Genomic DNA, 25,118 nt, shown 5'->3' on the forward strand with positions numbered 1-25,118 from the left:
TGAAGCAAGAAAATATACCTCCAGTTGCACAACTCCATAACTTTCCCAGGAGTCATTGCAGTGTACTTTCACAACAAGTAAAATTTACCATATGTAGATTATGCCTCAATAAAACTGCTCAAAGAAAGAAAAATGAAAAGATACCTAGAAATTCCTGCCAGCAAGTAGGTCCTATGAGTGTGGGCACAGGCCACAGGCCCTCTGCTTTTCTTGGTTTCACAAAGGGCCCCGGTGGCTTGGCTGGCAAGACTCACCCCATATCACTTGCCCTTCTCTCCTCACCCAGCTCCCTTTGTCCAAGCTCCGGGTCAGGGAGTCTAGGCTACAGTTGCTGTGGGTGCTGGAGCATTTAGAAAATAAAATAGGCTGCTGATTTCACACACAAAGGGAGGGGTGGAAGGAAAGAAAGACAGAGTAGAAAGCAATAAAATAAAAACTGCCCAGACTCCACTGCCCTTCCCCTGGGGACATAGATATACCCTCTGTCATGTCCCCAGTTCATGGCACCCAGCACCTACCCCTCCCTTGACCTTTAACTCCTGCTCTAGTTTTAAATCTACCATAAATAGGTGGTGATAAGCAGACAACGTTTTGAAGTGTCCCTTAAAGGTATTACAAGAATAAAAAAAAAAGAAAAAAAGCCCAGCAGAGCCATTCTGCTCTTTCTTGGTCACAAGAAGCTCTTGAAAATCATATGTAAATCTCTCTTTAAAATTCTGCAAGATAGAGGACATCTTGACTCTGGCCTTGTAGGGAATTTTCTCTTGTATACAGAGGTCATTAAATAAAGAAAGAAAGGGAGGTAGAAAATAAAAGGAGAGAAAGAGGAAGGAAAGGGAGGGATAGAAGAAAGGAAGGAAGGAAGGAAGGAAGGAAGGAAGGAAGGAAGGAAGGAAGGAAGGAAGGATAGATAAGACTGGCAGCCTTTTCTCAAGATAGCACGCATCCTAAGCCACTGGCTGGACATCACAGCCTAGCTAGTCCAGTTGTCAGGCCAGCACTGGTACAGTTGTCTGGGATGTGCACTGAATTCCCTCCCCACTTTGGCAAGATTGCTCTGACCCCTGCACCCAGGTCAGTTGTCACTGGGAAACCCCTGCATCTGTGCCCCAACTCCGTCTTGCACCTGCATGCATGGCCTGCTTCCCCTGACTCTTTGGACAGCAGGTATGGGCCCCACTGTGAGGCTGGCCCAGTGGCTGCCCTGCAGGCTTGCTCCCCCTCTGCATGGCTCCCCTGCTTCCCCAGCGCAGCCTCACGTCCCTCCTTCTCATTCTCTCCATTTCTCCAACCAGATGGCTGCCCTGATTTGTGCAACGGTAACGGGAGATGCACACTGGGTCAGAACAGCTGGCAGTGTGTCTGCCAGACCGGCTGGAGAGGGCCCGGATGCAACGTTGCCATGGAAACCTCCTGCGCTGATAACAAGGATAATGAGGGAGGTGAGCAAGCGTCTTCTAATTCCCATCCCCTCAAGAACAGTGTTGTGTGTGCCTTCGTCATGAGTCACGCTCCTGAAAGATCTCCTCCATACTATTGTCAAATGTTGTAATGTTTCCTCTGAAGCGAACACGACGGAGAACACATGTCCTTGGGCCAGGAGGACTCTTGGAGACACAAACTGGGGTTTGGTATTGGCTTTGTAATTCTCAAATACCCATCTTTGCAGAGAGGTGTCTGAGTTCTGGTTATTGCCTTCGGGGTGCATGGTCCTGCCAGACCTTTCAGAGTGGCCAGTTATGGTCCATGACGATGGTGATGACAACGGTCGGAGCCTCACACTGCACTGGGATGTCATAAGCCACGTGCCCCTTCATCCTTACAGCCCTGTGAGATGTCACTTTGCAGATGACACTGCACACAGTGGGATCGTAAACTCCCTTGGTAGGTCAGTTAACTGCACTGGTAGATCCTGAAGAGCAGTTACATTCCTTCCAAAGACAATATAGTATGAAACCAGGACCCAACCCCAGCTTTAGAACCAAAGTATGTGTTCTAATCTGTGGTCACCCGGCTACAGCCTGCCTGTGAGCCAAATCCAATTGGTGAGGGAAAAGAAAAGGTTTTAACATTTTCTTGATGGCTAAGGGGAAATAATCTAAAGAATATTTCATCATACAGAAAAGTACATAAAATCCAAACTTTAATGTCCACACTTATTTTCCTAACTACTTCATTGATGCAGGATTTATATCTAAAAAGCTGGACATCTCTTGATGAATTTGGGAGTGTTACTATGACTGAAACCATAGCAGGACCATCAGAGTTCCCGCCACCATCCTTATTCTTATTTTCTACAGGTGGGGTTGCCCTCTGCCCTCTTAGCAAATTTTAAGTATACAAGACAGTATTTTTAGCTATAGACACTATGATTACGGCTTAGCAGATCTCACAGACTGTTTTATCTTACATGATGAAGCTTTAAACCCTTAACCTACACCTTCCTTTGTCTTGGAAGATGGTAGCATTCATTTGTTTATACTAATTGTTAATGTTTTAACGTGTCTTCGTTTCATTGTGTGTGTGGAGGAGGGGAGCGTGTGTGCCACGGCATACTTGTGGAGGTCAGTGGACCACTTGTGGGAGTCAGTTTTCTCCTCCTACCTTGTGGGTCCCAAGGATCAAACTCAGACCACCTGGCTTGGAGACTAGTGCCATTGCCCACCGAGCCAGCTCATTGGCCCTTGTTTAGATTTTGTGTTCAGCTGTACCTTGTATTTACCCCTAACCCTGGAGCTAAATGGTTCCAACACAGTGAGACACAACCCAGCTGTCAGGCCTCAGACATTTGCTCTGGATCCTTTATAGGACAGGTTTGCCAACCTCTCTTCTGCCATCCAAGTACTGACCCAGCCACCACCCTGCTAGTTTCTAAGACTAGGTATGTACAGGACAGATGGCATGACTTAGGGCTACACCCCTGTTCTGAAGCTCTGGGCTGACTCTTCTGGAATGAATTCCAGTGTGATGACAGGACTCAGAAGCTAATAGGGTTGCGTTAACATGTGGGTCATGTAATTTCCTAAATTCTTTAATTTATTTATTTATTTATTTATTTATTTATTTATTTATTTATTTATTTATTTTTGGGTTTTTTGAGACAGAATTTCTCTGTGTAGCCCTGGCTGTCCTGGAACTCATTCTATAGACCAGGCTGGCCTCAAACTCAGAGACTCACTTACCTCTGCCTCCCGAGTGCTGGGACTAAAGGCGTGTGTGTGTGTTAGTTTCTTAAAACTGAGGTAGCAAACTTCTTGTGAAGACACAACTAGAGATCGGTAGACCAGGCTGGCCTTGAACTCACAGAGATCCGCCTTCTTCTGCCTAACATCCTAAGCTCAAATACTGTGCACTGTCCATAACATCATTGTAGGTGTGTGGCCTACCCCTATCCAAATGACTCATGGGTCAGAGTTCACGTGAAGTTGAAGTGATTTCAAGGGTGGAAGGATCTACCAGTGCAGTTAACTGACCTACCAAGGGAGTTTACGATCCCACTGTGACAGTCATAGAGTATGTGTGTGTCACCATCTAGCATCGAAGCCACTTCTGTCTCATGGCCGCTGGAGTCAGCTTCAGGTGTCCAAAGTAGGATGCAACCTGGTGGGAAACAAATGAGAATATTAGACATTCTATTTTCTCCTTTTCCTTCATCCTCTTAATGGACGTCTTGCGATTTCCATAACAATTGCCTTTGTGTACATAGATAATTTGTGGATAAACATACATACTCACTGACTCAAGCTCATGATCAAAGAATTTCCCGGGCCAGATGCTCCTGTGGCTCTGTCCTTCATTCATTTTCTCTGTCCTGAAACAAAGCCAGGATAGAAGCCACTCAGTTTCATTTTTTAGCGAGGTGAGGCATAACCGCATGAGGCGTTTTCTAAGAGTTGAAATCCAAGGGCTTTTTGCTCCGGCCTCCCTGGTGATTTCACTGAGCACCATGGTGGCTTATAGATCAGCTCCTTCTGCCTCCAAAAAAGGAGCCACTTCCCTGGCTCCCGTCCCTTCTTGGGATGTCAGCAGCGCAAAGCATAGCCAATCGCTGGAATGCAGCACACAGAAAAGAGAAGAGATTCCTGGGGGTCAGTGTCCCCCAACAGGCCCTGTGCCATCTCCCTCCCTCTCTGTCAGCCTTGCCTTGATCCTGGCTCCCAACCTGAGGTCTCTGATCCCCAGCCTGAAGGGCTTGACTGATGAGCACCCCTCAGGATCCTTTGAAGAGGCAGAACCCGCGATCTAGAAAGGCTAGGACAAAGCAAACGAGGCAGTAGTTGGGCTAAAGACAACAATGGCCTTCTTCTGGGAACCATTAAAGCAGCCTCCCAAGGAAGTAATTAACCACCAAGAAGAAAGTGTCTGCACTGTGTTTATAAAAAGAAACTCCCAGTTAGTTCAGAGTTGCTTACGTCAGGTGATGGGGGTAGACGCCGGTTCTGTCTCACCTGGCGTAAGCAATTCACAATTAAGTGAGTTCTTTTTTTGGAGGAGATACCTCGGCACAGGGTATTCTTTCCATGGTTAATTACTTCCCTAGGAGGTGTGCTAAGCACTTTGCTGTTTATTGATAAATATTAAAGTTCCCCTCATCAACCCCAGACCCAGGGGCAGAGAGCTCACCATATCTCTCTACTCGTGTTGTGGCGGGGGTTGGGGGGTGATTGGCCCTGGCTCTCCCACCCCTGGAGTACCTAGTTTGATCCTGGGCTGGGAATCTTCTGAAAGGACTGTGTGCTTTAGAAACCCGGCATTGGGCCAGAGAGGCACCCAAGCAGAACGTGAATGCCGGCCCGGGGAGCAGCTGTGGAGAACACACTTGTCATAAATCTCATGAATGGGGGAGATAATAGAGCATTCTTCCAAAGGGAACTGCAAAAGGCCAGTCCTTCCCCATCTCCAGACATCTGAGGCAGGGAGGATCCTGAATTTAAAGTGATAGGGTTTTTATTTATGTTTTAATTCTAAACTGAGACTGAGATAGCTATCAACAGAAACACAGATAAAGATATTTGAAGTTTTTGTCTGTCTTCATCAACTGTGCTTGGATTGAATCCCTTGTACTTCCTTTCTGTTCCCTAGTAGCTCTGAAAGGACCTAGAGGATTTGATTAACCCCTGGCGCCTGAGACCTGACCCCATCGCTGAGTTTCTGAACGCATGGGTCTCTGGTAGGGTACAAGAATTTGAATGTCTAGTAAATTTCCAGGTGCCTCAGATGTAGATTACCTTTGAGATCCACTGTCCTAGAACATCCATTTTATCTAATGCCTTAATTTCTCTTTCTATGCATCCAGAAAGGTACCAGATAAATTTGCTTCTTATGAAGCTTTGAGGAAAATTTCACAGAATACAGGGTATTTTCAGTATTCTTTGGTATTAAGCTGAGAAACTCTGTCAGAAAAAGCCACCTTAAGGTGTCCTCACAGCAACATACATGGTGACCCCATACTTCTGAATTCTCCTCACTTGCTACAATACTCACAGCCATGTGACTTCTCACATAACCTCAGAAGGCGATGGCCAATTCAGAAGAGACAAGCTGTGTGTGTCATTGTCCCTGAAAAAAAAAAGTGGAGACAGTTCACAGACAATCTGGCCAGAGACTGTCTTTTTAAAAGCAAGAGGTCTTCACTTGAACCACTCACCCCAATTTGAAAAAAAAAAAGAGAGAGAGAGAGACTCAAAGAAATATTTTTGCTTACAGGAGACAAATACCAGCTCATTAAAGTCTGAGAACACACACAACATGTGTGCCAAGTGACAGGCGGATAATATTTAATTATCACCACCAAGGCAGAGGTGTGAGCTCTAGTTCATCACAGCCAGGGGTAGGAGAGAGAGTATGTAGATTTCCTCTCCAAGTGGGAACGGCAAGGTGAGGAGGCATCGTTAGACTGTCTGGCCTGGAGAGCCTGTACTCACTCCCTGGAGGCCCCTTTGTCACCCAGGACTTCGAAGCAGGGCACCCAGCTTCTATGTGCTAAATGCCCAAAGTCCATGATTTCCAGCCTGCCCGGGAGTCTGCCTGAAGCTCCTGTAAGATGGATCAAGTGTCCTATCTACTTGGCACACAGGCGACAGGGCCGTCCTGACAAGGCAGGGTCATGACCTCATCAGGCTGCTGCGGGAGGGGCAGAAGAATGCCCTTCCTGTGCTAAACTCACCCCGTTACCTTGCACCACTGCCCTCAGGACTGCACAGGAGAACCGTCATCTCCTCTCCAGTCTCTTTCGCACAGCATGAGATGGCCTTCCACCCTTCCTCCTTCTCCCCTGTGGTGTCTGCGGAGGTGACACTGTGGCGTCGCAGTAATGCAGCTTCCGCTCTTCAGAATTAGCCTGTGTTAGCTCAGATCAGCAAGTCACTTCTGAGAGTCTCAATTTTCTTGTCTGTAAAAATGGGTGTGATTGCCTCTTTCGGGTCTTGGCTCCAGGATGACCAAGAAAAGAAGAAACAACGGTCGGGCCAAAAAGGGCCGCGGCCATGTGCAGCCGATCCGCTGCACGAACTGCGCCCGGTGCGTGCCCAAAGACAAGGCCATTAAGAAGTTCGTCATTCGGAACATCGTCGAGGCCGCCGCTGTCAGGGACATCTCCGAAGCTAGTGTCTTCGACGCCTATGTGCTTCCCAAGCTCTATGTCAAGCTGCATTACTGCGTGAGCTGTGCTATTCATAGCAAGGTAGTCAGGAATCGATCCCGTGAAGCCCGCAAGGACAGAACACCCCCACCACGATTTAGACCTGCTGGTGCTGCACCACGACCTCCACCAAAGCCCATGTAAAGAGATGGCTTCATAAAGACAGAAGAAAAAACACCTTGGAAAAATAAAATGGGACTTAACTTTTTGAATGTGTCTAAAAAAAAAAAAAAAAAAAAATGGGTGTGATTGTGTCAACTTTATGAGCTAGCTGGACGTTTAAGTGAGCAGATGCATGTTACATGTTTTGCAGAGGCTTAGTTTGTAAAATGCACAGACAGGTTGGCTGGTGCTGGCCTTAATAGTGTTACTATTAATGTGACTTTCTAGAAGGGGGACAATCGTATAACAGAATCCAACCGATGGCTTTCCCAGTGCATAGAGCGATGAAGAATCTAACCTGTCTCATTAAACTTCAGTGCTGTGGAGAGCCCCATAGAGACCTTGAAAGTCAGGTTTCTTGGTCCCTGCCTTTTGAGTCTCGTTGAAGTCAGGTTTCCAACGCAACAGTCTACATGCTTACCAAGCACCCCAGAGAGTATTCTACAAACCACATTTTGGGGGAAAACATTTTTAAATGATGCTTCCTCCTGGGGTGGCTAGCCCAGGCCTCCGTCATAGTACCTATAGCCAGATCCCTGCCCTCTTCAATTCCCAGAGCATGTGAGGAGTGAAATGAGGAGAGAGAAACATTATTTCAGGAAGTAACAAATAATCCAGAGAAAAAGCATAAATGATTTCAGCTTTAGTGACTAACTGGAATGTGACCAGATTTTTCTTCTCCTCTTGTTTTTACTATAACAGATTCATTGTAACGTTTCCATATGTGTGTATCATATGCTTTACCCGTCTTCCTCCCTGTCACCTTCCTGGGCTCCAAACACACACCCCACACCCACCACTTCTACCAAGTATGTTTTAAAAATACTTTCCATCGCTGGTTGGGACAGTGAAAGATGTTTGTTCCAAAGTTTAAAAAGCCCTTAACTCTGTGTCATGAGTGACTCCATCCATCCATCCTTCCATCCATATGCCTCATCTCCTCATCTATTCATCCACCCCTCCAGCCATCCAACCTCTGTTAACTTATCCATTCATTCATGGTTTAACAAACATTTTGAGTCTACCGAATGTTCAACAATGCAAACTGGCTTCTGGAAAATGTTAGAACCGTCATGACATGTGTCACGGAGAACTCACTCTCCATCTGAAAAGATGGGCTGTACCAAGGTTGTTATTGTTTTGATGATCCAGAGCGTGAGATGTGACAACGGGAGAGAACCTTGGTAGGAACAAAGAGAAAGGACTGTCATGGAGTGTGACATTAACGGGATGAGAGAAGGCATATCTCAAAGTTAAGCCCAGAGTTTTCATCCTGTCCCCAGAGGGGTGGGATCCTCAAAGTCCCAGGGTAGAATGAGGCACAGTAGAGCTCTTCAGTCCACCAGCAGCACTTACATTTCTCTTTATAAATTAAATACCACTCCGCTTTCCCTTCAGAATGCTGTTTCCTACTCGGCCTCCACTGGCAAGGTTTGGTTCCTTATTTTGCTCCAGAGGAGGCCGCCTTGGGTTAAGAGATGTGGATGCTGGCCTGAGCTCTGGGCATGCCATCCAAGGCACTCTAGCCAGATCTAAATGAGGAGACATACCACTGGACTGCATCCAGAACACTTGAAACAGATGAAATCTGCCCCAGCCCACAGCTCCTTCACCCTCCTTCCCATCCCTTCACCATCCAAATCGGTTTGACTTGATTCAAGCAAGGATGTCATTTGGGCATTTATCTCACTTGTTAATTAATACCTCACCTTGTCTGTGCATTTAGCAGAGCCAAGCTAGGGACTTGAGAGACTCTGGAAGACATAATCATTAAATCTAAAGAGTCCAGCTTCTTCATCCAGTGAAAGGCAGTGTTTGGTAAACCCACTGCAAAACGCCTTGATGAATACGTACACATATGTTAATGAATCGGTCAGGTGGGAGATGTTTCCAAAGTGCAACTTATTTTTATTGATTGGGTTGGGTGAGGATTTTCCTCAAATTTCAAGGGCCTTGTGATAAATGTATCTGAAGGATTTATTATGCAGGATCCCAGTTTACTCCCAGATGGGAAAGCCATACTCCTAAAGTGTGGGAAGAGAACTTGGCCTGCAGGTCACCAGCAGCTGGCTTGGTGCTGGGTCTGTAGGAGAAAGCAGAGTGAGTCCAGATGAGACAGTAGAGGAGCTTACGGCCACAGGTGTCTGAGATCCTTCCACATCTTTCCATTGAAGTAAAGTCTCCGGAAGTATGGACATGTTAGACTAGATAATCAGCTGATGGAAACTGCAGATTGAGATTCACTCTTCTTTGATGCATATAAGAATGATAACAACTAAGTGTGTCGGCACTGGGCTGGGTCTCCTATGTACCAGGATAATGAGAGAAGACACCAAGTACCTGGGTCTCTATGCTTCTAATCCCATGCCGTGATCCTTTACCCTCCAACCTAGTAGCTAGGGGACACTTTTATTGTAAGTCAGATCCATCATTCCCTCAGAGGCTTCTCACACAATTAGAATCAAAAGCAAATGTTGGCTTCGTCCTAGCTAGAGGGCTTCCTTGGTGTCCCCTGCTTGACTTCTGATCGTCCTTCCCCTACCCTCCCTACAAGCTCTGATGCAGCCTCGCTGGTCACCCTTCTGATCCCCATGCCAGCTGTGCTGTGTCTACCACATGGGTCTTTGCTGGCTCAGGGCCCGAAGTGTTCAAGCCAGGGTCTATTTGTAATGGGCTTCTCCTCGTCCTTCAGCTCCTGGGTCAGGCAACCTTTGCCCTCCTCCTCCATCTCCCCAGCAGGAATGTCATACTCCTGGATACTCCTATGTAGAACTTTCTATTGGTGCTGCCTTGTCATACAGCCTGTAAGTTCTCTCTTTTTTTTTTTTCTGGAGCTGAGGACCGAACCCAGGGCCGTGCACTTGCTAGGCAAGCGCTCTACCACTGAGCTAAATCCCCAACCCCTGTAAGTTCTCTCTTACCATACGACAACCATCCTTCGCTGTCTCCTACAAACTAGTTTTACTCACTGTATGGATATCAAAATAAGAGGATACTTAAGTCCTTTATATAAATTAGTATAGCATTTACATATAACCTGCATAGATCTTCCTGTGTGTTTAAATCATCTCTAGATTACCAATAATACCTGTTACCACGTGATGCTAGATACATAATCGCTATACCACAAATGACATAAAAGGATAGTGTGTACCTGTTCAATACAGAGGAAATTGTTTCCTCTGAATACATCTTATTCATTTTTGGTTGAATGCATGAATGGAAAGCCCAAAGAGAGGGAGGGATGACTGTATTTCCATTTTACAGAAACAAATATGGGGACTCAAGAAAAATAAAACTCGAAATAGGCCTTTCAGCCAACTTCTGGGATGTATAACTTTCCATCTCTATCTAAAGCCATGGTCTCATTCCTTCTAAAACACTACTAACATGTTTCCAGAAAGGAATAGAGTGAGGGCAGAATCTGTATTAGAACTCAAAGGAAACAAAATTAACTCCTCAAAGACCAAACGTGCCCACTGAGAACCCTTTCCTAGTAAAATGGATTGAACCGTCAATTTTCTTAAGACATTCAAAGTTCACGCATTTACCTAACATAGCACCTCCAGTCTTCCCTAATCAAGTCTTCTGTACTTTAAATGGTTAGTAAGTGTCTCTTAAGAGATTAGGTTTCCTTCACCTGATTAGATGACAAATCCAATATTCATCATAAAACTGCAATGAAGATGCCTAATCTGTGTAGTGCTAATCAGGGGACTGGACAGACGCTCGGTGGCTAAGAGTGCTCGCAGGATCCACATTGAGAGGCTCACAACCACCCATGACCCCAGCTGCAGGGGATCCAGCGCCCTCTTCTGGCCTCCACAGGCACCTGCACTCATGTGCACCTCCCCACAGACACTTTTTTAAAAAATAATTTTTAATGCTAGTCATTTAAATCACAGAAGATTTAATGAAATCACAGATTAAACTAGTGGTCCAAGGGTAACACTTTCGTCACTGAATTGACTCCTGGGAGTTTTGTCTTGGCCAGAGGCTCTGCCTGATTCCAGTATGAAGCCCTGGTACCATTTTCATTAGTTATGTGTTCCCCACAGTCTGGACCCACATCAGTGGTCTCCTATCAGAGGTAACTATGCTCTCCAGGAAATCACTAGTGATGTCTGAAAGCATTCGTTAAGTGATGATGAATGAGAAACGCTACTGGGTGACACCTAGGTTGCTGCTAGCCATCTTCATGTGTGGAAAGGCCGCCCACAAATAGGAGTAACCCCACCCAATGAGGAAATAACAGGGACGCTGAGAAACATTTCCTCTCAAAGCACAGGTGCATGGGAAAGTCACTTAGTCCCAAAGTAGGATATCCTTTGCCCTGACGTCAAAGTATATGACGCCCAAGGTCTGAGAAGCATTCCCTGGTTGAGGCATGTGCTAAGACTTTACTGACGTGGCCCAAATTGTCCATGGCCATACTTTGAAAGAGAAGTACAACAGCTTGTCCATGGTCCCAGGGTCACAGCGCAGCCCTGCCAGGATCCAGAACACAGGTCAAGAGGCCTCCTCCGGTTGAAGGCTTCCCAGCATCTGAGTGCTGTGTCCATTGCTGGAGCAGGGCCGACCCAGGGACTGGCGCAGCCTCAGTCCCACGGAAACACAAGTTATGAGCGTGCTGAAAGCCACCATCAGCATCAGCTCGTTCCTCCGGTTAGGGATTTGGAATGCATTTTTTTTTTCCCCACAAAGTGCTTATGCACTGGAATGCCAGGGGCGAGCGGGGGGAAAGTGGAACAGTTGGACTCTAAATAGCGAGGCGTTCTCTGCAGCGCAGCAAGAGCAGCTGCCCAGGGCCTGTGCTCTTTTCTCTGCTTTTCCATCTTCTCAGCCAAGAGCTCTAGGGGATTGGAGAGAGGCCAGACCCGTGTAGCCAAATGTGAATCCAAAGACAATGACAAGGTTCCCCGGCCCTCTCTGCTTCAAGCTTTCCCTTTCTCCTTACTCACAGGGACCAGCAAATCTTTCCGGGACAGTTCTCTCCTTTCTCTCCCTCTTTAAGGAATGTCATTAGAAATCTGTCCCTCACCACCCCACCTCCCTACAAAGGTTTCTGACATTCTGAGGTCACACACACTAAAGGATAACCATTCATAGAGTTGTGGGATATTTCCTCTGTGGGTCTTTGGGATGGCCAGGTACCAAATGGCTAAAATATGTAGTACTCCCGGGCATGGTAGTCCATGCCTGTAATCCCAGCACTTGAAATGCTGCAGCCGGAGGATCTTGAGTTCAAGGTCATCCCAGGCTAGATGATGACATTCAGTCTCAAAGCAACTAAATTAAAGGAAAATAAAATACTTACTTTATTTAGTTTTTCATAGTCCACAGCAGCTACAAAATCCAGAGAAGCAAAGTAATTTCTTCAAGGACAAATAGCAAGCAGGGCAGACCAGAGTCTAAGGTTTCTGGCTCAAAATCTAATCTGTTTTTTTCTTTTTCTCTTGCTGTGCAACCAGCCAAAGGATCCTGGGAAAATAGGTATCTACCACTAGTGTTTAAGCAGTGATCTACATCAGCCCCAGACCTAGGCTAGGATGAGTGACTGTCTAACGCACTGGACAGTGTGTCCTTTAACTGTGTCCCCAAGCCCATCTCTCTGTTTGCCTCCAGTACAGCCCTGTTCAGATCACTTGTCATTGATGAAGCCAATAGCAAACAACAACCCCAGTGCAGCCACACTCCATGTCAGAATGACTCAAAATTCATTTGTGTATGCCCATACTCAATCCTTAGCCACATGAATGAATGAGACTCAGATTCAGCCTGCAAAGGGTCCATGGATTGATGGTGGTGAAATATCCATTAAATGCATCATTATATCCCAATGTGTTCAGGGTCCACGACAGAAGAAATATCAAGGGGCTTTGAGTACTCAGCAGAGACTTCCCAAGTAGGTGAAGCGCACATGGCAGTGAAGGCTTTACAATGCCAGCATTTGGGAGGTGAAGGCAGAAATATCAAGAGTTCAAGGCTAGCCTTGGCTACAGAGTTCAAGGCTAGCCTGAGTACATGAGACCCTATCTCAAAAAAAAAAAAAACGAATGTTTTTAACAACTGCGGCAAAAAAATCTCCAGAAGTTCAAGGTCATCCTGGACTACATAGTGAGCTCCAGACCAGACTGGGCTAGAGTGAAACCTTATCTCTAAATAAATAAATCAGTCTTAAATTGTAATAGACATTGGGAAAAAAGATACAGAATGAGGGAAAAGCATTGTGGGCAAAGGGACTAGACACTGAAAGACCGAGAGGAGGGAGCACCTCCGAGGAGCCTGGGGCCCTTCCAATAGAAGATGGAGGAGCTGTAGAAACAGGGCTGTGAGCAAGTCAGATGAACATGTATGCCACAGGAGCATGGTGTCATGTGGAGCATCGTGTCATGTCTCAAGTCTTAGCTTTTGTATCCCTGCACCTTATTCTCTAAACTTACAGCCAGACCCCTCCTATAAACAGAAGATTGTCTATCTGTTTGAGTCAATATGCCACTGGCCAAAAAGAAAGTATGGCCTCTTTTGTAGCCCTCCACTGCATGTGTGGGCATTCTATCCCCATGGGGAGAAGAGGCAGGCAGGCTGACAAAAAGGCATCAGGATCAGAGAACCCCATGCTCACAGCTTGGTCCCCCATGAACAGTGTCAACTCAGGTCACTCCATCTCTCTGAGCCTCCATTTTGTCCTCCGTAAAATGGGCTAAGGGTGGCTACTACCTTAAAGGGTTTGGGAAGCCATTGTTGAGTGAACTCGGGACGCACAGCAATGTGAGCCAGAGTCAGAACCATATGACAAGACTCGGGCATAGACGGTTAGGTCCCATCCCTAGAGTTTCGGTTCAGTGGATCCAGAGATCTGTCTTCCTCTTTCAGGAGGGTTGTAATAAAGGACAGGTGTGGGAAGAAGGCATCCTCTAACAAACAATACTGACGTCATCATCTGCCAACTGCCACAGTCTACTGAGGTAGCCATGCCATTGGTCTCTGACACATGCCAGCTACTATACATGTTGCTAGACATAGTCAACTGGCCCAGCCCCTCCAGCCTCTATCGATAAGCATGGCATGTGAGTGTTTTTCACCTCCACCAACTTCTCCCAGATCATGCTACCAACTTCACTGGCCTGTTTGGTTAGTCCTCTAACTTCTGGTCCAGTCTACACAGAACCATAAGAAGAGTCCTCTTAACAGTGAAAGCACAGCACATCCTTGTTCAAGCCTCCTCATCTTCCATAGAATGCCAGGCGGGCTCCTGCAGCAGTTCCCGGTGCTCTGTGCGGGAGAGCTGCCGTTTCCCCTCTGGACCCTTTCCTCCGCATCTTCTCCCCTCCATTCTGCCCTCACCTGCCTGCTGGATCCTCCAACTCTCAAACACATTCCCACCCTGGGCTTTGCACATCTGTCTCCTCTTCCTAGAAGGCTCTTCCTCCAGATGTTTCTGTGACTGATGTCCTCGTGCCACTTAGGTTTTACCAAAAGATCACTTCCTACCAGAAGCCCTCCCTGACGCCCCCCTCCCTTAACCAGTCCTCACCACCAACATCCTCTACTAGTTCCCATTGCCTCATTCCACGTCTTGAAGGCACTCTCACTCCCTCAACATCTGGCCATGCATTCCTTTATTTACCATCTGCTTTGCCCCCCTGGAGTCTAGCTCATGCCCTCAAGTCCTGGTCTGTCATCATCAGCTCTGTGGCATGAACTGATAAACACTGGCCTCCGTGAGAAGGCTGTAAAACGGCTGCTTTTATTTAGTAGATTATTTAGGGATGAATAAATTTCATGTTAGGATTAAAAAGTATTACTGCTTCAACCAGTGATACCTTCATAAGCCCCACCCCTAACTAAGGAGCTATAGACAGTTGAGGGTGACTGGAGGAGAGAGAGTTTTCACTGGGTGGCCCCACCCCCATTAGTATCCAGGCAGAACAAATCAGAACCAGTGGGCTAATAAATAATTAAATAAATAAATAATAAATAAATGTCAAGGACACAAAGTTGGAAGGCAGTGGAGTGGATCTGAGAGGTGTTAGTGGAAAAGCTGGGGTAAATACCATCAAAATACACTATCTGCATGTCCTGGGCATGTTTCTGTTGCTGCAACAAATGTCATGACAGAAAGAAACATGGAGAGGAAAGGATTTATTTTACTTTACAGGTCCCAGTCCATCACCTAAGGAAGTCAGGCAGGAACTCAAGGCAGGAACTCGAGACAGGAACTCGAGGCAGGAACCTAGAGGCAGAGACCATGGAGGAACTGGTTTGCTCTCTGTAGCTTGTTCAGCTTGCTCTTAAACGACCTAGGACTATGTACCCAGGGGTGGCACCACCCTTCTGTATCAACAACCAATCAAGAAAATGTTCCCACAGACTTGCCTACAGTCTGTCTGGAGGCAATTCTTCAGTTGAGATTCCCTCGTCTCAGGGGTCCCTAGTTTGTATCAAGTTGAAAAAAACTTTCACAGTGCATTAAGAAATTCTCCAATAACAATAATAATAATAATAATAATAATAATAATAAATACTATCATTTTTAAAAGGCAGTAAACCTAAGTCATTTTATATCACTGAAGCCACTTTACTAACGCAAAAAAAAAAAATCCAAATGTAAGATTTGTTATTTCCTTTCAGTAAGACACTAGCACCTGGCTGGACTGTTCACTTCTCTTACCAATGTCATTTTGTCCTATACAGTGACTTCCTAGGGGACAAAAGCGACTTCCTAGGGGACACAAGCCCAGTGTTAAGGTTGTTATAGTTTTATGTAAAATGGTCCCCACAGGCTTATATGTTAAAGGCACGGTCCTCAGCTGCTGGAGTCAGTCACTGACTGACAGGTGATTAGATTATGAGGGTTCTGCCTCCATCGATGGATCCATCCAATAATGGATTCATAACACGCTAGCATGGTCAGGAGGTAGTGGCCTACTTGAAGGAAGTTGGTACCTATTTGAAGGCCACATTCTTAGGGACTGTCCTTTGTCGCCAGCCCCCTCCTGTCTCCTCTCTGCTTTCCAGACACCCTGAGGTGAGGGACTTTCCTCTGTCATGCTCTCCTACCTTACCACAGGCCCATAACAGAGAAGCAAGCCTGTCATAGCTGAAACCATAGCCAAGATAAATCCTTTCTCCTTAGGTGGGTTTCAGTGGGCATTTTGTCAGAGTGACAAAAAAATTGACTAGTGTACCCCAGAATTATCCATTAAGACAGGAAGAAACGCAGAAGTACTGAGGATAGCTTTGACTCTGACATGCTCACTGGGCAAGGTGTAGCACGGTAGGGAAGGCTGAGGCGGGCCCACTGAATCCCAGCCTTGCTTTCCACAAGCCTTCATCTCTCTCTGACTGGCTTTCTCCAGCTGTCAAGTGGGCGGGAACAACTGGTCACCATACACTAAAAGCTTTGGGTAAAAGGCTTAATCTTTTGTGACATCCTTGCCAAACTGGCACGATTATTAGTACCATTCTATAGATAAGAAACTGAGGCAGTGGCATCGGAAGCCCAGGGCCACAGAGCTAATAGGTTGCAACCAATGTCTGCACACAGTCAGTCTGTGGGATGCATGTCACCTGTCTCCAGACCTCACAGCCATAACTGACTGTGTAACATTGGCTCGTGGCACCCACCCCACAGAGGAGACAGGAAGGCGAAATAAGTTCATCCTGAGAGTTCTGGGTCCAGTGCCTGGTGCACAGGAGTCTTTAGGAAGGGATCAGTTTCTAAATTAGTTCTCTCTACCGTCCCAATCGAGCTGAAAGCTTGTATGATAACCGAGTCCAATCCCTCCTCCCAGCCAGCAATCAGAAGTGTGTTTATGCCCCAACAGTCTCAACTCTGAGGCCCATCCTAGACACCATCGACATCCCCAGGTCTCCCCTCAGGCAGAAAGTAGCTGTTCCAGCTTGTTGCTCCACAGCATTGACTGTGACAGCCCCTGTTTTTCTGAAGGACCCAGCAGGTCACTGTCTGGCACCCCACCAGGCTGCTACCCCCTGCTGGGCCTAGGCTGCATGGCCATCGGGCTCCGTCTGTCTGACCTGTCAGCAGGCTCTGCAGAAAACGCAAGCTGATGCGGAGCAGGGCAGGGGAGGAGGGTGCCTATGAGAGGCCAGGAGGAGCAGGCGGAGGGAGGCGAGTACTTGGGGAAGTGGGAGGCTGGGATCAGAGGCCCTGCTCTTTATGGCCAGTGGCTTTCGTAACAGTCAAGGGGTAGACAGCAGCAGCCAGGACACAAGTCCCTGTGGTGCATCAAACATGGCTGCGGGCTAACAGGGGTGAGTATATGCTGGATCGGGGTCTGTCTGTGGTGCTGAACTGCTGATCAAATGAGAGAATGTCTAGAAGCCGTTTCCGGGTTAGAGGAAGTCAGCTAGCTGAGAGTGGAAAGAAGGAAGGGTAGACTAAGAAAAGGGTAGGGGGACAGAAAAAGTAGGGAGGCGAGAAGGGCAGAGATGAGAAGCTGAGGAGGTTTGCTGAAGCGTCAACATTCAGAGGGAAGGAACCCTGATGTGCTCTGACCCTCACAGCCTCCTATAAGAATCAAGAGTAGAAGTCAAGAGGTGAGAGCAGATGGCCAATGTAGGAATCACGCATCCATTAACTTGTCAGTTTTGTGTACTTAGGGAGAACCCAGTTGCTCTCTGAGCCTCAGTTTTTCCATCTGCAAAATGGAGACCGCAGAACCCAGTTGGGAGGTTCCTAAGAACCTATGTGAATGATCATGGCTAGATGAAGGATTCAGGTGTAGTGTGGGAAAACATACAGAATCTTGAAGAGCTGCTGCAGGGCCAGCCCAGTGGTCGCCTACCAAGTCAGACTGTAAGCTGGATGTAAGTGAAGATCTGGAGTAGAAGACTGACTAAATATTCCATGGCCCAATACAATATGTATTCGAGTTACTGACCTTCCAACTGACTTAGTCGGGCCTTAGGTGTAAGGACTACAGGCAGGCTCAAAGCATGGCTCAGTGGTCCAATGGCCCCCAGGAAAAGAGGGGTATTTAATGAGAAGCATAGCCTCAAATAGCAGCCACATGTAAGACTTGGCTTCAGAGAGCAGCAGACCCTGTTCGAATACCGCCTAGCCACTTCAGCAAGTCATCTAATCTGTATCTCCGTCTCTTGCTCTGCCACTGCAAATGACAGCCCTGATGCCTGGGATCCCGGGGCCTCTCAGGGGGGATATATGAATACTACATTGCACAGCCCTGACACCTTGGAAGTTCTTTGTAAGCACCGACTATTCGCTCTCACAAGACATGCTTGCCTGTAATGCAGGCTTGGGAGCCACAGCCTGCAGGCTCCATCCCGCCAAGAGCATCAGCGAGTGTGGCCCAACACAAAATCGTGAACTTAAACACAACATTATGAGATGGTGTTTTGCAGTTGTTTTGTAACTCAGCGGCATTAACCAAGTTGTACCACGATGCCAGGTTTGTGATGCTTCGTTAACGTGTGGCCCCCAGGATGTCGTCACTTAGCACTGCCCCCTCCCCACACTCAAGGCCACCTCAGGGTATCGAGGAAGCAGAAAGAAGACAGAGTAGAGACAGAGTACGGGTTCTCCTGAAGGGACATGCTTGTCATGCTAACGCAGGTGCTGTTGGGCCTGGTCACTGATGGCCTCTACCCTCTGCAAAGTCAAGAGGGGACAAAGATGTTGCTTGTTACGTGGAGGACAGGGAGGTTTGGTTGGCCCTTCTAAGAACAGGGCCCCCTCTCCCGGCAGAATGCCTTCAGCTGCTCTTAGGCTATATGGCAGAGACTTATCTGGACCACATGGATCCTCCATCATGAAGGGCATCCACTGAACTGTGTGTATTTACATTTCAAGGGCTCTGAGAAGTTCTGCTGTGAGAACTTAATTTCGTATCGTTTAACTGATGTCTCCTGGTTGTACTCGAACATAGATTCCCCTGCCCACCACCTCCATTTCTGTATTGCAGGAAACCCCTGATAATATCCTACAGGAGACACAGATTGGAAAAGCTGGCATAGTCCCTCAGGACTGTGTGTACTTCTTTAGATGTCTAAAGGGCCTTTGCAGTAATTCAGGGCAAGGATTCTTAAGCTTTGGGAAGCAAAGGAACACCTAGGGGCCTCCCTTAAAATACAGATTCCCGGTCTCTATCTCAATGATTCTGTGGGTCTAGGGTAACATCAGGAATGCAAAAATACCTGTTCTCCAGGCCAAGTAACAAAGTATGTGAGCAAGGCTGGAAACTCAGTGCTCAGAACAAACATCCCCATCACCAGAGAACTTATAAATAATAAAGGTTCTCAAGCCCCACCTGGAGTCCCAAACAGATTTTGTTGGGTGTTTTTGTGTTTTGTTGCGGGGGGGGGGGGGGGTGTTTAGAGTTTGGTAAAGAAGGTTCACCAACATAAATGAAGCGGGTGAATATTAAGGACTTGGTGGGAAAATATCCTCCAGTGGCCTCCAGGCACGGCTAGAGACATAGCGAAGAGAGGGCCCACCCGAATCACACCCTTGCCGTGGTCAGCAGAGCCCTGTGGCTCGCCTAGCTGACTCTGCTCTCTCTTTCCCACATCCCTCCCCCAGAACAGGAAAGCTGGCAAGGCAGCTTGCAGAGGGGCTTCCGCTCTGCCAGATCTCTGGTCGGGCCTGACTGATCTTCCATTGCTAAGTCATAAGAAAAGCGGAAGGTGCTCCGGGGCAAGGCTCTCTGGCCCCGGAACTCCGAGACTGACACAAAGAATTGGCATGAAGTAAGAGGAAAACCTCCAACAGGCCTTCCTTCCAGAGTGCAAATACGGTCCTCCTCATCGCAATATTTAAGAATGGCCGTGCTCCACGGAGGGAGAGCAGGCCGCCTGAGGAACGACGGTCCGTCAGGCAGCCAGGGTATTAATGTCAGGTGAAACCTTCCAAATGAGCACCCTGTCAGCCAATCTATTGCTTTCAGAGGTTGGCAAGGCAGGAGACCTAACACAGGCAATGAAGAACTAATCTCATACTGCCGGGTTAAATCAAGTCAGCCTTGCCCGCACCTTTCACTTCTTAGTTACATCAAGCCAGAATACTTTCAATTATCCCTCACTTCCAACTTGTCAGCAGGCATAGGGGAAAATGCAAATGGAGCAATGCCTTTCTATGGTGGAGAGCAGGAAATATCATTAAGAAACATCATTCATCGAGCTGTGTGTCCGTCTTCATGTGGGCCCCATCCTATGGTTCTCTGCATGTCAAGGTAGTGGGTAATCTTAGCTTAAGTCCATTCTGTAGATTGGGAAAGTGAGTTCACTTGCCCAGGGAGTGAGAGACCTGCTTTGAAAGCCAGAATGTTCTAATTCTAAGGTCTATGCATGTCTATTTGCCTTTTGTTTAACTGGGCCATGAGTCAGTGTCACCATGAACAAGTTGGGGAGAAGCTAGGAACCACATCTTTGTGTGTCCTGTGCTTTGGAGAACCAGCATGTTACCTGGTGGGACCACCCTATGTAAATTCCCTGCCTCCCATCAGGGTACCTTTGAAATGTCTACCATCCTTTACCCATTCTTTATGCATGCAGAGTCAACCAGATACCAAGAGTTAATCTGGAATATAGCAGAGTCTTAGGCCCAACTTCAGGAGTCCCAAGAGGGTGGACCAGGCCCCACATCCCAATATACCAATTAAGGAGACAGTTCATGGTAAATGATGGATAAAGGAGCCAATCAGTGTGGCTCAAGCTATAGATAAAGGTGTTCCGCAACACAGCTCTGCCTTTGAGGCACCTACATGGGCCTTAGGCTTAAACAGAGGCAGAACTGAGGTGGAAGTGAGGATCATACATAATCACACAGTCTTTGTCCAAGTTCTGGGTGATTGTCATTTCCTTTCAGGGTAATTAAAGGAAGTTGTCTTTGTTATCCCTTGAGGGGAGTAATATGGTCCCCATAAAATGATCACGTCTTCCCCAGGAGACAAGCTCACCATCACAGATAATTACCCATCATTGAGGGGTGGCTTGTCAGCACACCAATGTGTACACAAAATTTCCACGCCTTGTAACACAGATGTTCCTCTGTCAGTCTTGTTGTTTCTGGTTTCCAGTGTGGCTGCAGGTTCAGGTATGTTTTGGGGATCTGAAGCCCCTAAAGCTGACAAGATGCCTAATAGAGGATTTTTGTTCAGCCTTTGCTTGGCTGTGTGGGCTCCAGTGAGACATTGATGCTTTTCAGCAAGTTTCTCAGTGTCTGCTGTATACAACCTCAGTGCATCATCTGAGGGCCGACTGGCCAGCCCCAGCTCCAAAGAGCCACAGACAGCCTCTGCTGGTGGAGGCAGTATTCCCTTTGCAGTCTCAGAGAGGCTGGATTGCCTCAACAGCGTTCACTGTTACCAGGCGCTTGCCTGTATTAACAGAAGACTGGCCAAAGTATACTTGTTGGGGGTCTCATGTACTTTAGGAGGATGCTGCCAGAGCTCAACCTATCTTGCAAGACAAAATCCACTCCACGGCTGCCATCTCCCTAAAAGTCCACGGGGCGGGGGGGTGGGGGAGGCCTTGCCGACCAGACACTCCACCCCTCTCCTCCTTCATTTCCATCGCAGAACAAAGCACCAAGTTCCTTGGCCCCATTGAATGTCCCTGTCCTTCTTCTCTGCTCCGTTAGCTTTCCTGTCACCTCGCCATCATCAGTCCTAAGATGTCCTGGATTTGTCAACTGCACTAGCTGCATTTTTCTTGAGGGAAATGAAAAACTGGTAAATACCAGTGTCTCTGTGGGTAAACAAACCATGGCTGCCCAGAAAACCCAAGAAAGTTAAAAAAGAAAGAAAGAAAGAAAGAAAGAAAGAAAGAAAGAAAGAAAGAAAGAAAGAAAGAAAGAAAGAAAGAAAGAAAGAAAAGAAATAGAGCAATGATTCAGACGCCCTTAGCCTGTGAGTGGGTGCTCCCACTCTCCTAAGCCTCCTGAGTATCTCATCTCAGCTGATCACCCACTATTCCTGTTCAGTACCGTTATTGTTAGTCACCACTTGCTGAAATTGCCTGTCTAGCTAGTTGGCCAAGATGAGAAGCAAAAATGTGTAGAGTGCCCAGAAAGTTCCCCTGGGCTTTTCCCTAGCCAATACCTCCTGGTAGAGGAAACTATAATTTTTAACCTATTGTAATTGATTGTGTCTGTTCTTGAGCACCTGTTAACGGATCGGTATGTACTCTTCGAAGCCCATGGCTTTAACCAACCCTCTACTTAGCCTGCAGGCCCAATGAATAGGATAGAAAGACTGATGAGTGGTAGTGCATCCTTTCGACGTGTCCTCTCAAACCACAGTCTGGAAAAAGTGGGTTTCAGTGTGAAAAGCTGAGCTCTAAGACATAATTACATGTATTTATTTTGTATGTGTGTGCGCCTGTGTGGCGGTTAGAGGCCAGCATATGGAGATTGGTTCAGTCCTTCTACCACATGGGTCCTGGGAATCAAACTCAGGTCGTCAGGATGGCAGCAAATGCCTTTACCCACTAAGCCACTTTGCCCATCCAAAATCTGCACTTTTAACCAGGCTCCAAACCAGCACTGCATATAGACATTCATAGTGTAGCCATGGCACCTGCCCTAAATCACTGAGGTCACTTTGTGCTACCCTGTGACAAAACAAATCAGAGGAAAGTAAACACAGGTGTCCCTCTAAGCCTTTAAAGCTTAGGAAAGCCACATAGTTCATGTAGGTCAAAGAGGAAGTCACGTGCATAGCAAGACACAAGAGGCCACCAAACTGAACAAAACGCCAGACTCTCCCAAAACACATGAAATTAGTATCCTCACATCCTAGACCCCTTCACTTTAAAAGGCTAAAGTCAAAGATGCAGGCAGCCCTTTTGGGACAAAAAGATGCACTACATGTTTTACCAACTCTCAAATGCCCAAATGTTGACTATGACTGCTCCCCTGTGTGCATGGGGCCTCCTGCCACCAACCAGAGCTCCTCTTTACTAGTAAGCATTCACTAAGTTAGAGCTGAAGTCTCTAGAGCATGCAAGCGCCCCTTTTAGAATCCAGCAAAGCAAAGTAGATAGGGACTGGAGATGGCTGACACAAGCCTACAGCCATCCCAGAAGGTATGTGTCAGCTCAACGTGATGGTTTGACTCTCACAGGTGAATGCCAGGGGAGTGTCTCGGCAGCCCGGTTCTAGGAATGAGTTCCCAGGCACTTTGTTTCTCGTGTTTACATTTTCAGATGCCCGTGTCAACCAGCCCAATTCTTTCCCAACTGGAGCGGTAGACAGGCCTTCAGAAGTGATTAAGTCTCTCGTGTTTCCCTGGATGACTAGCCAAGTACCTTGTCTACTGACTTCCTTTAGTGGGGAAGCATCTCTTTCCAGTAATGGAAATGCTATTATTGGCTGCCTTTTCCTGCTTCTTAGCCGCTTGACTGAGACTGACTCAGCCTTCCAAGCTTCAGTTTCTTCCTCTGTAGGATGATGATGATGGTGACAGGTCCATCTCTGAGCACTCACGGTACCAGGTACTGCTCCAAGTGCCACAAGTCGTACCTCAGTACACGTAGGGGGTTTACTCCAGGACCCCACAGATACCAAATCCCCGATGCTCAGATTCCTTGTGGAAAAAGTGTAGTGTCTCCATGGTAACCTCGTCACATCTTCCTGAATCCTGTTCAAGGGTGCCCAGCCTTGTGACATTGCCATGTCACATAATTTACAAAGTCCATCTTTGATAGCTTGGCAATCAAGTCATAAAAATTTTAAGTAGATTTATGACTTTGTGTTGGGCCACATTCAGAGCTGTCCCCACCTACATACAACTCACAGGGCAGTGGTTAGACAGGCCTTCCAGAACCATCTCTAGGTAACATCTGCTACAACGTAAACGCTGTACAAAGAGTAATGTGCTGTATTGTCTCGTGAACAAGAAATTATCTATATGTGCCCAGTACTGATGTAGCCACCACAGGCTTGCCTTCATTTTCCATCTGAGTTTAGTTGGAGGCCCAGACAGACTTGGACACCAGATCCTGAGGGCTGAGAATTCCCTTTCTCACATCATCATCTCCACTTGGTACACAAGGGAGAGGAGAGACCTGGAGCATTCATTGTCCACAGCCTCTGAACAGTAGCCAATCCGAGACTCAGACTCCGGTTCCCAGGCTGAAGTTTCAGGGCTGCAGTCCTCTTCCTTGCAAAGTTACTGTGAAGATTCAAATTTTTAAAATATGAAAATGCTGCTTCCTCTGTGACATCTATTTTCACTGTTCGTCACTCCTAACCTGTCACTATTTGGAACTTAGCAAGCTTGCCCAGATTTAACCAGCCCAGGGCCCATCCTAATGAATGACTCTATGTATAAAGGAGTATCACTTTCATTACTTTTCCTGTCTAGTTTTTACAAACAGAATGAACTTCTGTTTATGGCGATACCTATAGTTTACTAACTGTGTACTTTACGATAAAAAGATATTCTATACATCAAGTCAGTTATTCCCTATCTCATAACCCTGAAGCATATATACTATGATAACTCAGCTGTTGTTGTTGTTGTTTAAGTGAGGATCTGGAACTTGCTACGTAGACCAGGCTAACCTCAAACTCACAGAGATCTGCCTGCCTCTGCCTCCTGAGTGCTGAGACTAAAGGCATGTGCCACCGTGCCCAGCCTAATAATTCAGCTTTAAAGGCAAGCAGACTGATGTTCAACAAAGTTGTTCATCTTCCCAAGCTTGCACAGTGAGGACAAGGCCAAGGAAGATGAAATTGAGTTCATGCAGCAGGTTCTTACCTCAACTCTGTGTGAGGTGTGTGGCTTTCTCTGTTAGGACTTCTAATCCAAAGAATACACTTCATATTACTAGATTGTCATAGAAGATTCTCTATTCATCAAAAGTGATGCTTTAAAAAAAAATTAAGCTCAGTGTGGTTGTACACAATCACAGTCCCAGTACTTGAGAGGTGGAAGCAGGAGAATCAGGAGTTCAAGGTCATCCTCAGCTACATGCAGAGCGAATTCTAGCCCAGCCTGGCTTACGTGAGGTCCTATATTAAAACAACAGTAATAGAAAAGTGATTTTTCTTAAGAGCCTTGGTGTGACTGGAATTAGTTAAATTAATATTAAAATATAAATAAATAAATAGGCTCAATCTTGTTCCCAGAACGATTCTTCACGCCCACATTTTCCTGAAAATGCCAGTCCAATTATCGTATGATATATGTACATAGAAAAATCAGCCAAAACTGTGACTTGGCCTCAGTTCTGAGAGAAAGCACCTAGAACGGGCTCCAAGGCCACGTTTCACAGAGTGAACTGAAGCAGATGAGGGCATATGAGCAGATGTGTCAACACTGTGGGCCAC

At 46.8% G+C, this 25,118-nt stretch overlaps 2 protein-coding genes across 21 annotated transcripts in view; both read left to right on the forward strand.

The window, feature by feature from the left end:
* Positions 1-25,118, forward strand: part of Tenm2 (teneurin transmembrane protein 2) — a 1,246,916-nt gene that overhangs the window by 1,145,853 nt on the left and 75,945 nt on the right. For all 20 annotated transcript variants that reach the window (XM_052758549.1, XM_052758552.1, XM_052758554.1 and 17 more), the window contains one exon: positions 1,296-1,442. In XM_052758549.1, coding sequence (XP_052614509.1) covers positions 1,296-1,442 — 147 coding nt within the window. The remainder of the gene's footprint in view (positions 1-1,295; positions 1,443-25,118) is intronic.
* Positions 6,409-6,848, forward strand: LOC128122807 (40S ribosomal protein S26). Its single transcript, XM_052758570.1, has one exon. The coding sequence runs from the start codon at positions 6,437-6,439 to the stop codon at positions 6,782-6,784; it is 348 nt and encodes a 115-aa protein (XP_052614530.1). The 5' UTR covers positions 6,409-6,436; the 3' UTR covers positions 6,785-6,848.

Source organism: Peromyscus californicus, unplaced genomic scaffold (genome assembly GCF_007827085.1).
Source record: "Peromyscus californicus insignis strain IS unplaced genomic scaffold, ASM782708v3 Scaffold_3__1_contigs__length_106647218, whole genome shotgun sequence".
Classification (NCBI taxonomy): Eukaryota; Metazoa; Chordata; class Mammalia; order Rodentia; family Cricetidae; genus Peromyscus; species Peromyscus californicus.